Below are 15,048 nucleotides of genomic sequence, written 5' to 3'. Positions count from 1 at the left end.
TATAAATGTTTTCTTTTAAAAAGTATTTTACAGACATAATGTTATATACATTTGCTCATTTTACTTCTGGGCTACAAAGGAAAATTAAGGACACCGATACATGCAGAAAGAAAAATTACACAAAATATACTGAAGAAACACATAGGAAGTAAGAAAAGTCAGTCACGTGCATCTTTTAAAATCAATTAGGTTTTTTGTTTGTTTAATAACAAGGGTATACCGAGGACAGTCTGTCCCAGTCCAGCCAGGATATCAAATAGGCACCTTCGCTAATGAATTATGACTGGTTTTAGTGTTTTACGTATCTTTAATGAGAAGTAAATGTTTCTTACTTCATGACACAGCAAAGCATGTAACGTTTTAAAAAATTCTCTATGGGTTAATCAGTCAATTCTTATCTGAAAGTTAAACACTTAAGTACAAAGCCATAACAAATATCATACACAACATACCACCGCATGTACGCATACATACACTCTCCCTCTGCCTCCCTCCCCCCATCCTCCCTCCAAATTTCCTCAATTAAGAAGTTCACTCCAATTTTGCCCGGGCTGTAATTTATTTCTCAAGCTAAGTCTTTTGTTGTTGTTTCTGAACAAAACACACAGTACTTTTGTTCTTGCCCGTTCAAGTAAGAAAAAGTTGCAGTTCAAAATAATGAAAACAATTTCATTTTTGTTATTAATCTTTTGTTTTAATCATAGTACTTGATAAACAGCTGAACAGGATCCTAGTTTAACAGAAGGATAAACAAGAACACTGATGACAATTTGTTACAACTGCCTTAATGTACTTTTTGCTTAATGAACATTTGAATATGCAATAAAGTATTTCTGGAGGACACCCCAAAAGAAAACAACTTGCTGGTTGAGCAACAGAAACAATTTCCTTTTTGTTATTATGTTGAAATCAAAGTCATTTATATATAAAAATAAATGTTATGTTCTAACAAGAACATTTTAGACAATTACATCTGTGCTTAACAAAAAAATATTGGTCACTCAAGACTAGAATAATTAATATTTTAAAGGTTTTTAGATTATCAGAATGTATGGATACAACTCAACACAAACTGTAGCTGAAGGGAATCAGGACTGAAAATATCAATTTGTCCATCTGGAATAAAAATGCGACTAAATTAACTAATTAAATATTTAAAATACTACCATGGAATGTGACAGTAGATATGGTCCATACCTACTATATCAGAGGGAAGGAAAGTTTAACATGTAATAATTCGTACCTTACACATTTAGTTAAATATAAACATTTGTTATTTATACATAAAGTCGCTTCCAAAAAACTATTAATAAGTGATTTAGTTGCACTTAAGATCAGTTTCATTTCTCATTTGGCGAGTATTAACTTTTCTTAATCTTAAATCAACTGTCGCTAGTGCACTTTTAGTTAAAATTTCCCCTCAGGTAAGTTTTAATCCTTTTAAAAGAGCCCCCTCACCTAAACCATGAATGTACAAAGTGGCAAAAGTTAATCCCTTTTAGTATAATCATAGTTTATATACTCATTTTATAGCCAATAATAAGAATAGGCTTTCCTTTGCAAAATCTCCTTCACAACTTGCAACAAATGCCACGCGCTCAAAGGAAGGAGTTAGGCATGGCTAGCACTTGTAAAATGCCAAGGTCTGACAAGTCTTGTCGCTTCCTCCACACCAAGCATCTCTTACATGAAAGAAGATTCTCCTTCAACTTGCCAAAAAGCTTCCACAAATCCAAGTTAGATGCTTCCTGGAAACAAAGATTTTTCAGCTCTGTTTGGCACAAGACTGACTTCATCCCGCAGCTTTATGCTTTCCTCCACAGCACCCACATACCTCACCACAGTGATGGCATGCTCTCAGGGGGAGGTAGCAGCACATACATGGAGCAATGAACGAGAGTGCCACCAGCGCTAACCAGCGTAAGCAGAACTTGTCATCACTCGTGTCACACGAGCAAGGATCAGAGAAGTCTCCTTCAGAGTCTGACATGCAGTGATACAGCATGCTCTCTGCGCAAAGCATGCAACTAACTTGGTAGATACATCTTTTAATAGGATCTGGCGCATCTTGACATTTCCCTCTGCCATTATCTTCATGATTAAACCTTTCCTGGCAGTATATACAGCGGGAACGCTCACCATCCTCTTTTCTTCTTTTTGAGTTTTTAAACTTTGATGAGGAAGGCTGAGTTTTAAATACCACAGAACTCTTGGAGTCTTTCAGGGAATTCAACTTAGTTCCATCCCCACACGGGTATAAATAGTCAGATTTTTTACTGTCTGATTTAGAAAATGGTATATTTGAGTCTGCGTCATCCCTCTCCAGGTCGTTCTTCCACATGTCAGGATGCCTGTAGTCTGCATAACGACGTATCAAAATGTCACGAGGGTTTATTCTAACAATTTCATCTTCATCCTGAAAACTAACGTGTCTGATTGACTTCAGTGGGACCTGAAATGGCAAAGCAAGATAACTTTACTATAACGAAGTCAGAAATTTATGTCCACCTACAACGTAGAACTTAGATTAGAAAATTAAAAACCAATATTTTTTTCCTTGCTGCTTGAAGATAAAAATACCAGCTTATTTTCTAACTAGTACACTTTACAGACTTCCCCACAACAATGAGCCTTTTGCAAGGTATTAGGGCCATGAGCTTCAGAATACTTTCCTAACATTTTAGTATCTCAGAAGAGCTTCGGATATTTTGGTATCTGCAGAAAACTTGATACTGTTCTTTGAATTATGCTCAAAATTCAGGTTTTAACATCTTACAGTGGCAACTAATTCCACAGATAATTCCTTACGTGAATCTGCTGATTTCATGTCAGCGATGATCCACTGCCTTAGGATTAACTCCTGATATGTTCATTCACTTTGAGTTACTCGTGTTACACGGGAGAAGCTTTCCTTTATTCCTGCTCTAAGTTTTGAAACTCCCTCCACTTCTGCAACATGAGTATTGAATACTGCGTACTTATTCTCAGAGCTGTATTCTAGATAAGGGGTTTGCCATATAAAGAATAACATTCAGTAGTATGATCAATCAGTAACAGCGGCTTCTAAACGCATCTCTCCTTATCTAATATACAGTACTTAAATCGGTTAGTTCAGGACACTGGCAGGCAAACACCTAAGTACTTTTTAAATTCTCAACTTGTAGTGAGCTGACCATAATTCAAGACCTTTTACCTCAGAAGGCAAGTAAGAAGGAACATGCTAAACATGCACTAAACGTTGTTTATTCTGCCTTAACGATGACAGGGCATGGCGGCATGAAAAAGTTGAAGGTGGCAAATTTGAATCATCCAAACTGAAATACTGCAGACCTTCTAGCTAAGTGTAAAATAATGGCCTGCTACTAAGTGTTACTGAAATCACAGTACAAGTGACTTTCAGAAAAGGTACAAATAATGACAGGATAAAAACGTAGCACATGTGCATGGAAGGAGCTCCCAAAAATAGCAGATAGTGCAGCAAAAAAAGCAAAGTTTCAGTATGTCCCAGTATTCCTGTCTTACAGGCAGGCAATTACTTTTCTACACTGTTGGGCTACTATAATCAGAGCCAGAATGTAAGCGAGCTTCAAGTCAAATGCCGCCTTTTTCTCCTGTCAAGTACACAGCCTGCAAACCATCTCACAGAAGAGACTGGGGCAGGGGGAAATCACTCCCTAACCCATTAGCCTTACAAATTCTTCCAGAATCATGAATTATTTGGGAGCGCATGTTTGGCATCAGTATTTGAAAGTGTTTACCTTATTAGCACTGATCAAACTAATGAGAATTCATGTGTCACCATTCCATAGTTGAGGACAACAGTTGAACTGCATGTTCCTAATCTGTTGCAGTGTGTAACAACAAACTACTGAAGATGATGTTTCAAGGTAACACACTTTTACTTCATTTTGCTTCTCTGCTCCTACTACACTGAAGTCTGCATGCCCTGGTTTTGGGGTAGGAGGCAGAGGAAGGAAGAGGGAAGGCAGGAAAGAGGAAGGAATAGCTTCTTAAAATATGCCAGCTTCTGATTATGTAAGAATATCTGTAGCCTGCTCTAACCATCACTTCCCTGTTTGATAATCCTTGTGCGATATACTTCAAGTACAGAACTGGAATTCGAGCTGCTTTTCCCTAGGAGTTTCAGCTGGAGTATGCTAACAAGAACGATTTTTTTTACTTGGCTCCAAGCCACGTAGTTGGACTTCCACAAGGTCTTGAGGATACAGGGTGAAGAAAAGTTATATCCTGTTCAGCCAACATCACTGCTCTTCCATTCCATATGTCCCCAGGCTCCAATGCAAGCAGTTAGGCCTCCCCTTTGCTTATAAAATCAGAGTGCTTCTCAACTCTATTCTCTTTTCAAACAAGAGAAAGAGCCCATTGTTTTAGCATCAATAACTAGCTATGGCTAATTGGTTTTTTTGAACAGTTAACAGCATAAATTTATTTAAGGGAAAAAGCGTCAAAAATGTCATTACAATTCCGTATGTTACAGGCATAAAGGATCCTTACCCCACTGTCCACACAGAATATTACGCATGCATTTAAGACATTAAATAAAACCTATTGTTTAAAAGAAAAAAACCCCAGAACCTCAAGCCAAAAAACCAACTCTCAACCTCACATTCCCCAGACAGCTAGTAGTATTTGTAGTGATCTTTAACGGCTAACAACTGTAAAATCTGACCTCTCCTCAGTCTTTGAAGGCTTTTTATTTGTTTGAGCAGAACACACCACATACATAGAACTCACTTCTTTTTTTCAAGTCCCCAGCCAAACACCTACTAAAATGCTTAAGGTCTGGCATGTAACACATTATTTTTTTTTTTTTTTAGGCAGCATTACATTTTTTATGCAACTGATATTATGAAATAATTTTTTAAGAAAGCAAGAGGGAAATGCTGAAAAAAACAGGAGAAATGTTGGAAAAGCTTCCTTTATAAAGTGGTTACATATTGGGTGTTTACTGGGACCTATATGAAAGCATGAGGTACGTGAAACCTTAAGAACTTTACACAGTCCAGATTCAGTTGGGTACAAATACCAGCAAAATTCAATGAGAATAATGCACATAGTCCTCTAGCCATTCAAAGGTGTAACTCAGTACAAGTGCCATCTCTGTGTAACAGCTGAAGCAGGAAAGAAGAAAGAATACTACAGCAAACTGAAATTCCACAGAGAATCTCATTATGAACATAATTAGCCAACTCAAAATTAGGCAGAAAATTTTTGTTGACATGACTGAACTCACTAGTATTACACCTTACTTGAAGGGCTGCACCTTTAAACAAGGCATGGACACCTGATGCAGCCTTCGCTGTCTCTCCTCAAACAGATACACCTGACTTTGCTCAGTTTGCAACTCCACAATATAAAGGATACCAGCAGATGAATATATCATTGCAAAGTACTAAATTTAAGTTAAGCACACACCAGTGTATCGGAAGCTGAAGAGCTGAGGGACTTGGGGTTTTTTTAGTAACAGTCAGAGTATTATGGGTAAAGATCTGAATTGTCGTTAATCACTTCTTAGTTTGAGTGTGTACTTCTTCAGCTAGTTGTCGTGGTTTAGCCCCAGCCGGCAACTAAGCACCACGCAGCCGCTCGCTCACTCCCTCTCCCGCAGTGGGACGGGGAAGAGAACTGGGAACAAAACTCGGGGGTTGAGATAAACACGGTTTAATAGGACAGAAAGAAAGAAGGGAACAACAATGATAATACCAACAAAGGAATGTACAAGAACAAGTGATGCCCAATACAGGAATTGCTCACCACCCCGTGATCGACAGCCCGTCCCCGAGCAGCGATTTCCACCCCCCGGCCAACTCCAGTTTATGTACTGGGCATGACGTCGTATGGTAGGGAATATCCCTTTGGCCAGCCTGGGTCAGCTGTCCCGGCTGTGTCCCCTCCCAGCTCCCCGTGCACCCCCAGCCTGCTCGCTGGCAGGCCAGCACCAGAAGCTGGACTGTCCTTGACTGCTCAGCAACAACCCAAAACATCAGCACATTATCAACAGTTTTTCATCCCAAATCCAAAACACAGTCTCACACTGGCTTCTGTGAAGAAAACCAGCTCTATCCTGGCTGAAACCAGGACACTAGTCAACATAAGAGCACAGTAAGAGTGTTCAAACTTATTTGTACAAAATTAAAACAAAACAGGTATTTACATCAAGATCTGCTCTGCCACATGGTCACATGCATGGAGTTCAGCAGACAGTGCAGTGTGTGCACATACTGAATGTGAGATTTTGTTCACTTGCCCATGTTCTAAATGTGTGCACCACATGACCATCCAAAAAGCATGGAGTGTCAGATGCAGGTGGTGCTACAATATGGGAAAAATATATTAAAGAATATCTACTTAAATTTCCATGGAATCTCCCGTAACTTCAGTCTACAAGAAGTGAATTCTAGTATTGTAATTTCAAATAAATTCCTATTTAATTTCTATCAGACAGGCACTACCCAGTATACCACAGCTTAAATTATCATTTTCTCAGTAGCAAATTCTAAAAGTGCTCTTAAAACATACAGATATTCTAGGCTACTGCACTTTTGTTTACAACTCAGTCAAGACTAACAGCACATACATCACTGGCTACCGAAGCTGTTAAGTTTTAGCTGCAATAAATTAACCACCCATCTATTCTATTCTAAGAAATTTTTTAATTCTCTCTGCAAGTAGATGGGAAGAGGGAAAACCATGTACCTCTTCATGAGCAGAACAAACAAAAATGTAAGTTGACTTACACACAAGGATAATTGGAGCAAATCAATGAATAAAAGTCAGAAATTCATAATTTCAAGCTCTTTAGTTAGTTTTCCAGTTAACAGTTTGCTTCTTTTGTCCCATAAAGCAGTTAGAAAGCAGCTGATACAATACTTTAATACAATTCTATCTTTCTTTGCAAGAACGATCAAGGGTATTAAAGGACTTTATTTCAAGGAGCACAAATATTTTCTGATGAAGTGTTCACAACTACTTGCACTTGCATTCTGTTTTGACTTCTCTTATTAGGCTTATCCTAAAAAGCTTCCTATGTGTTTGCTTCCAGGTTTAAGACCCCCAAATTAATTATTATCCAACTCACTATTAGGTCTAATTCTACAGTCCACAAAAACTGTCAGTTCTTTGAGCCTTAGAAAAAAGCAAAATGTGTATTGTTAAAGGCAAAGCTGTAACATCGCCTTTCCAAGCTAATGTTGTATAAATATGACCTCTTTTAAAACATGTCTGTACATCAGCCTCTCTCATGTTAGTGGTTTTTCTTCTGTTTTAAGAATCTGTTTACCAATAGCTTAATAGTTTTCATGCACAACTGGTACACTATTTTCCTTTCTGTACCAAAATAGAATGTTTAAATAGGCAGTTAGAAAACATAAACAATGTTTCACTAAAAAGATTTAGCAGAAGTGCCCTACCATGTCATGTGTACAAGATACCCCTTTTAAAGATACCTTTCAGTATTTCTAATCAAAACCGTATTAGTATACATGTAACAGAGATTGAGCTCATGGCCAATTAACATTTTCTGAACAAATTTAAACAACTTTCTAAGGCTGCAGATATAGAAGTCTGTAATACAGAAATCTGACTTCAAAGAAAGTGAGAGATTTATTCATGTAGTCCACTGCACTACAAGCAGCGTAAAATGGTAAGTAAAATGCCCCACCTCTGCCATAATAATGCTGTAGTATTTCAGCTGCAAAGCTTACAGTGATCATTTCAAGAAGTTGAGTGTATAATACTACATACAGGGGCTTAGAATGAAAGTGCTTTCTTGTCAGAAACTACATACTGTGGCATTAATGCAGCAAGGAAAGGAAGAACTGCTTCTTTTGTTGGTAGTCTTACCTGGTTAGGTTGGCTAGGAAAACAGGCCCTCCTGGTGTTGAAATCCTCAAATGCTGAAGGCCTTAAATTTGCACTGTTGTAAGGTTCACTGGTTACTACGGTTTCGTGTTGGAAAACGTGATCTTTCATTAGTGAACCTGTTGTATTTTCTTGAGTAGTCTAGAATACAGAAGAACTCCCTTGAAATAATTTTGCACTTATACAAAAACCACACCAAAACCACAAAGTTCATATAGAAATGCATCAATACTCTACATAACGTGTTAGAGGCATCTATAAACAAAAATTTTTTTAAATATACATTTTTAAAGTACTTATAAGTAGGCAAGTATTTTCTTTACTATGAGTCAGCCTTGGAAAGTAAGAGTTCCTTCTCGGCAAAGAGTACACAACTCAGACGCTAGACATACATGCCTTTGTAACACAGTGGCCAAATCAGACGGAGGAACTTCTTTAAGGAAGGAGAGATTAGCCCAGTCTCTGAGATCATGCTTTCTCTAACTACCCATCAGGCTGCCAGTATTTACAAATACACAATTGGAGGAGAAAAATCTGAGACTAATAAGGCAAAAGCTAGTCAGACCTCTTAATAAATTAAAAGCAAGATCAGCTGGAAAGGAACAGAAAGTCAGTTTTAACATAAACTGGCTCAATTAAAATATCTAATTACAGAAAGTGTGTATTAAACAACTAATGACTGGGGTTTTTTTAATTAAAATTATATCAGGCAATTTGATGCAAAAATGAGACCATGTGGGAACACATAATGAGATATCTGCAGAACTTGTGCCACTCAGAATAAGGAAGAGGAAGTATGTTTGGGTGGAATATTGGCTTGTGAGATGATCCAGTTTCTGAAAAGAACAGAAAAACAAACAGTTCTAATTCTTTAAGCTTAACTGACTGGGAAATCGTTAGGATACAATAAGGCGTATTAATACAAATCCCACTGGGCTGCCAAAAAATGTACTGTACTATGTTTTGTTTGTACCGAGAGATGCTGTAAATCATCCGATAGCACTGAGAAAATTCTGGCATCATCCAACTTCCAGCAATGAGAATGTTTTAGCTTTATTATACGGATTTGTATGTATCAAGAAAACATTAAGGGGGAAACAATAAAAATACTGCAGAAAACTACTGAGCCAGAGGCAAACATGAAGTTGTGGCAGGTTAAGTACTAACACTGAATCATTAGTTTTCATTTATCAAAATACTTAAGGAATTTATTCCGGGATTTATTAGCACCTCATCTACATAAAAGCCTAATGTATCAAGTTCTAAGACATCTAGATAAAGTGGAAGTAGCTGTTCTACACCTGATCTTTAGGTGAAAGAAAATCACCACATCACTAAGAATTTCAGAAGCACCCTGACTGGAAAAATATTAAAATTAGTAATTAATTAAAGATCAGCTTTAATTAATACTGGAGTGCATACACCCCATGAAAGACAATAGCTCAATCAGTATCCTGATTGAGTTCCACTGAAAAATTCTGAAGACAGGCAAAACTCCAGAAAGATGTACTTTTTGCAGATCCTTGAGGATGACACCACCACTAAGCAATCGACTCTGTTGTCAAAATTAAACTTTCTGGTCAAACACTGTTGGGAAAGGAGTACAAAAGAGATGTTGAAATGACTGGCAAGAGTTAGATTTCATGGCTGTATACTTATTTTAAGAGCATCAAATATTAGTGCAACATCAAACATCTTCCTAGCAGGAGGTAATCCTGCAGGTACATTGCCCAATGACATAAAAAGCTTCCAAAACATTGGTTCAAACCACAGGAGAGCTGCATTCAGAATGAGGAAGAAATGCCTACAACTATTTTTGGTTTGAGCAATGTTATAAATGCTTACAAGCAGAAACTATTTAAGCTAGGAACACACTTAACAGCTAGAAGCCATTTTACAGAAACCACAGTGATAAGCACTACCTAACCCCCCTACCCCCATCTATTATCGATTTGAGAGGTCTAGGGAGAAGGACGAGAGCTGCAAAAACTACTACTCCTTCCTTCCTAAGGAAAAAATACCATGTACTACCCACAAGCCAGCCTTTATCCCTGGGTGAGATTTGCAACAGCCTGCATTATTTCCCATCCCTTCAGGTGGTTCACACCTTTTTTCTGCAGAAATAAACTACCTACACTAAAGAGCAAGAAGGACACACGCACTTGCTCGCACAGAGGGACGCACACGCTCCCCTTGGCGGTCAGGAAGGGCTCCATCTAGCGAAGGGTACAGGCGCTGACCACGTGTTACAGTGCTAACTAGCAGTGCCAGACACTGCGGCATGAAATGCAAACCTTAACCTTAAAGTGGGCCTTTGTGCCCTGCACACAGCAATTTTAAAGGAATGCTTTTATAAAATTCCACCACAGACACCACAATTCAAACTAATTGACTCCAAGGACAAATTTGGGGGCAGCAGGAGACAGAGAAAGGCATCTGACCTTTAAAGCAAGAACTCATGAGGCAGCTGTTTGGGAAGCACAATGCTCAGCCTACCAGCCCGGACGCTCCAGGTAAGCGGGCACAGCCTAACTTCTGGCCTGATCGCTCTGAAGTTTTCATAAATACCAGTTATGATGTTATTTAGCCTGTAAATATCCACTACGCAATACTACAGAAATGCCAGATGAATATACTGAACTCTGTACTTTTAATTAAACTGACAGTTTAGATACGGCCAAACCACGTTTGTTAGTATCAAAAAGGCTTTGCACGACACTTCCTGCTCCAGTGGGATGTTTTACGACAAGGTCATAAACACCTGAAAGACCACATTTATAATGGAAACACTGACAACCTGAAGGGAGAGGCCCTAGAAACAAAAATGTTATTGTACTGAAAATGCATTTAAGCAAAAAGCAAATATGTAAAGTTTTCCACAAGAACTAAGCTTGGTATATTAAATATACAGATTATTACACACAAATACAGATGCACACATTCCCCTTTCCTACTGTCCAAAGCAATTACACCGCCCACATTCAATATCCTTTAACCACAGCCTGCAAAGTACAGTACTGGCATAGGTTATTCAGTATCATCTGTAAAGTAACCTACGCCAGTTTTTAATGCACAACGGAAATCTGGTTTGCTCCCAGCTGCTGGTATAATAATTACTGTCCTATGGTTGCTAAGAGATACTCTGAATTTTTTTCCAAGACTACTAAAACATTTCTGTGCGCGCAGGCAAAAGGATGCCGGGTAAAGCAATAAAATGACTCCAGCTGTAGCTCTCCAGCAGAATTCAAAGCCAGATGACAGCTGTAGAGAAAATGAAAACCAGACCGAGCTTCTCTTCTTCTTCAAATTCTCTCCTTACTTCTCCCAGTTTGCCAGAGTTAAGTCTGGGAGAGAATTCAACATTGTTCTGCAAACATTGTTAAAAATGTTCTGCTCTAAGTAAGTTTAATGATTACACAGAAAGATGGATGAGAGACCACATTTCCGTTGCATCCCACTTCTTCTATTTACTTCCCATGAGGCCTGAAAATCTGCTGTTTGATGCTGACCCACACAAGAACTGCTTAAATGTTTTTTCCTTAATTTTTTAATTGTGAATAAATGATACAGGTTTCAAAAACATTTGAATAACTTCCTTCTGCTTTAGCCATTTCTAAGACCGATGGAGCAACTATTTTATAATTATATAATCAGGTATGTATTTCTGACATGGACTGAAATATTACCTAGATTACTCTGAATTGTGTTTTGTGCAGTTTAAAGTTTAAAGTAAAAAAATAAGGCAATTGACATGCCTCTTTCTTCCAAGGCTGTTCTACCCGAATATACAAAGCTTACTAGAGGTTTTTGGGTATTCCAAGGAAGGAACTAATAAATTAGAATGCAAAGCATAACTCTGAGGAAATAGGAGAGAGAGAGAGATGCAAAGAAGCTGTTAGGGATACTGGCGAGGAAAAAAATAAATATTTCCTCCTCTTTTTTCAATATTACTCCACAAAAAAGCTTAATAAACCCAAATAATTTTAGCACCATATGTTACTAGATTTATTTTCAATTGATAATATAACTATTGAAGTGTTACTTCAAGTTCTAGGAACTATACCCAGCCAATTTATTAAGTAAACTAAATATTGATAATCTTTAATGTTTTGTCATGTAGTATTTTCTTCTCCATAAAAACAATACAGTGTCAAGGGTAAATAATTTCGCATTTCCTTACAAGTCATAATGTCAAGTTATTTTTGTAAAATGAAACTTCTGCGAATCTTTTGTTATAGACAAAATAAACTGAATGGTCACTAAATAGTGCATTTACAAAGAGGCACATGAACCATTTATGTCCTCCTTGCCTGCACCAAAACCACTTAAGACGCACGTAAGTTGCAGGCCTTTCCCCCTTCGTATTGACAAAAAGCCCAATGTACCTATTTCTGAAAGAACAAGCAAAACTTTTTTTTCTGCTTATAATTTATCAGTCTACAGTTTTCTTCTGCCAGAAGTAAGAAACTCAAAAGCATAAGTGCTCCATTTCTTATTACTTCAAAGCTGTTAAAATGTGTTGGTAGCCTATAAATAACACGAGCATGGCTGAATCAACAAAACCTGAAAGAAATTAAGACTCAACTGCTCTATTTTTCAGTTCTCAAAAGCAAGACTTACGCATTTCAGTATCCAAAACCCACACAAAAATACTTTTAAATGTACGAGCTCTACATTTCATTTAGTTATACTTACTGCTAAGAAAAAACCCAAGATTTGGATTTTTACATTTTTTCAGTTAAGCTAGATGAGTTTTAGGGCAAGAAGTTTATATTTGGCAGAGGAAAAGAATCTGAGCCAATCTTTGAACAAACAAGCAAACTGACTTAAACAAGCTACTTGTCTACTGCATTCAGAACGCCTGGTTTTATACCAAAGAATCCAAACCTCCTACCAAAACAAATTCCCAGTGTGTATTTCCATGTAAGTACATATACATTCCCAGGATCCATTTACAAACATTGCAGAGCTATCTGACTCCTGTATTAACTCATTTGTGTATTTCTATTTGAAATTAATCTAGTAAGACTAAGGCTTATTTAATGATATAAACAATTTGCATATAATATGTTCATTAAACAACTAACAGTAATTGTAATCATTCAAGCAACCTTTACAAGCAAGTATTAACACCCTTAAGTGATGGTATTTTTACATTACTTGTGAACAGAGCATCTAAATAAGCTGTAATGAAGCTATGTCTTCTTAAAAGGATAAATTTGATCTTCATCAAGAAGAATGCTTTCTCTGGGAGATTTTATTTGAAGAATGTAAAAAAGATAAAATCTAGTGACCCAAGATACAGTATAGCAAACAAAATGTTATCCTAAAAAGCACAAGAGTTCAATTGTTGCATTTGCATTTAAGTTGCACGTACACGTTTTGGACAACCCCTATTTCTGCTTGCTACATCTATAAAATGTGACAATACTTATTACAAGTAGGCACTGAGGTTTAACAAGCAGTGCCACTGGCTAGATCAGAAGGCTGTGTGGTTTGATCTTATTTGGATCATTTTATTTGCTCTCTGTAGCACCGAATACAACCAGCCAGTAAAATAACTCATGAAGCATGTTTTGCTTTCTTCATCACTAATCATCTTCATTTCTAAAAAACACTGTTAACAGAATTTCTGCACAAACTCTGTACTATACTCATACGCGCTAAATTCAGAATTCGTGCTGTGTAAGATGACTAGAACAGCACAGGCAAAACACCTTGACAGCATAAGATGTAACTGACAGAGACCCATTAAAATTAATAGTTTCAGATGTACCTCGATGACATCCTGGGGACTTCACCTACCACACTAATGAAGAAAGAAGTGAAACCATGTATCAATACACGATTGTTATGACAGGGTATAGACAGAAATATAAGTGCAATAACAAACATGCTATGAAAAATAAGTGTGAAATAACCCTTTTCTCTTTTTGATATTCTGCTATTTTAGAAACAACTTACAACTACTTAATGGTTTTAATTAAATGGAGGAGCTCCACTGCTTGATCTTTCGTACTTCATTCCTTAAGAGCTTACAAATTACAATTCTGGAAGATTGTTCTGATGAAACAAACAACAAACAAACAACAACTCATTGCCCTCATATCTGAGTGTCAACTCTTTAATGTTCTATTCACACTCTAAAATGCCCTTGCATAGATATAACGCAAAACTTACTCAAAAGTACTATAAGAGGCTTGGGAAAACAGCTTATAGAATAAACAGGGGAAAAAAAATCATTAGGCCTCTTAAACTATAGTGGGGTAGGAAGAAGGGGGGACAAGTCAACATGACTCTTCAAATGCATAATACATTATCTTTAAACAAAATGGTCTTAGCAGTTCTTCAAGTTAAAAAAACCCTGAAGTATCAAAATTCCACTTACAACAGATAACTCTACCAGCAGTTTGCACCAAACAGGATTTTTTTTTTATCTGTGAGTTACATATATATATGTAGAGCGTATTTTTTTAAAGATATGTATTTATTTAAAAAAATAATTAAGTAAATCTACATCACCTATTCACATATCTAAATATATCTATATTTACATCTATATAGATTATGTAAATATACTTCTCTCCACTTTCCCAGTAACAAACTTTGTAAATATAAAGAATCACAGATATTTGCTTCAATTTTGGCATCCTTATATAGAAATGTGGTAACTGGGCAGCATAATCAAGAGGTAATTAGTTTCCTCTAATCTCATTAGGCCTGTAGAAATTGCTCAATTATTAATCCTTGCAACAAAGCGTGTTTAAACAAGTCTTTTAAAAGCTGATTAAAGATTGCATTAACTTTGGCATACATTTCCTCCACCCTGTCAAAATCTCATTCCTATTTTAAATCCAAAATATCTAATATTTATAGCAATTTTACTTTAAAGTGCCTTAAAATAGAGCACTGCAAATAAAGAACAACAGGTGGTTACACAGCCAACACTTACACAGAGATGCATTTTTTTTTCTACCATAAAATGGAAAGAAATCAGGAGAGTCTTCTGCATTGCCACTGCATTGCAGTATCCTTTCTAAATACTTGACTCTCTGTCTCCTACTATAACTTGATTTGTACTCGTATCTTCAAACTAGGCTGCTAATTTTCTTGATTTTGTGTTGCAGAGTTTCTACACTGCAGCTACCTATACTGACAAAGAATTCA

At 37.0% G+C, this 15,048-nt stretch overlaps 1 protein-coding gene across 1 annotated transcript in view; it reads right to left on the bottom strand.

Moving 5' to 3' along the window:
• Positions 1 to 678: 678 nt before the first annotated feature.
• Positions 679 to 15,048, bottom strand: part of SPRED1 (sprouty-related, EVH1 domain containing 1) — a gene marked incomplete at its 5' end in the record, with an annotated part of 16,892 nt that continues 2,522 nt past the window's right edge. Inside the window, 2 exons of the mRNA XM_010295312.1 lie at positions 679 to 2,452; positions 7,864 to 8,022. Coding sequence (XP_010293614.1) covers positions 1,793 to 2,452; positions 7,864 to 8,022 — 819 coding nt within the window. The remainder of the gene's footprint in view (positions 2,453 to 7,863; positions 8,023 to 15,048) is intronic.

The sequence above is a fragment of the Phaethon lepturus genome, unplaced genomic scaffold, assembly GCF_000687285.1.
Source record: "Phaethon lepturus isolate BGI_N335 unplaced genomic scaffold, ASM68728v1 scaffold18049, whole genome shotgun sequence".
NCBI lineage: Eukaryota > Metazoa > Chordata > Aves > Phaethontiformes > Phaethontidae > Phaethon > Phaethon lepturus.
Note: the sequence above shows the minus strand (reverse complement) of the source record. Positions and strands in the feature narration are given on the sequence as shown.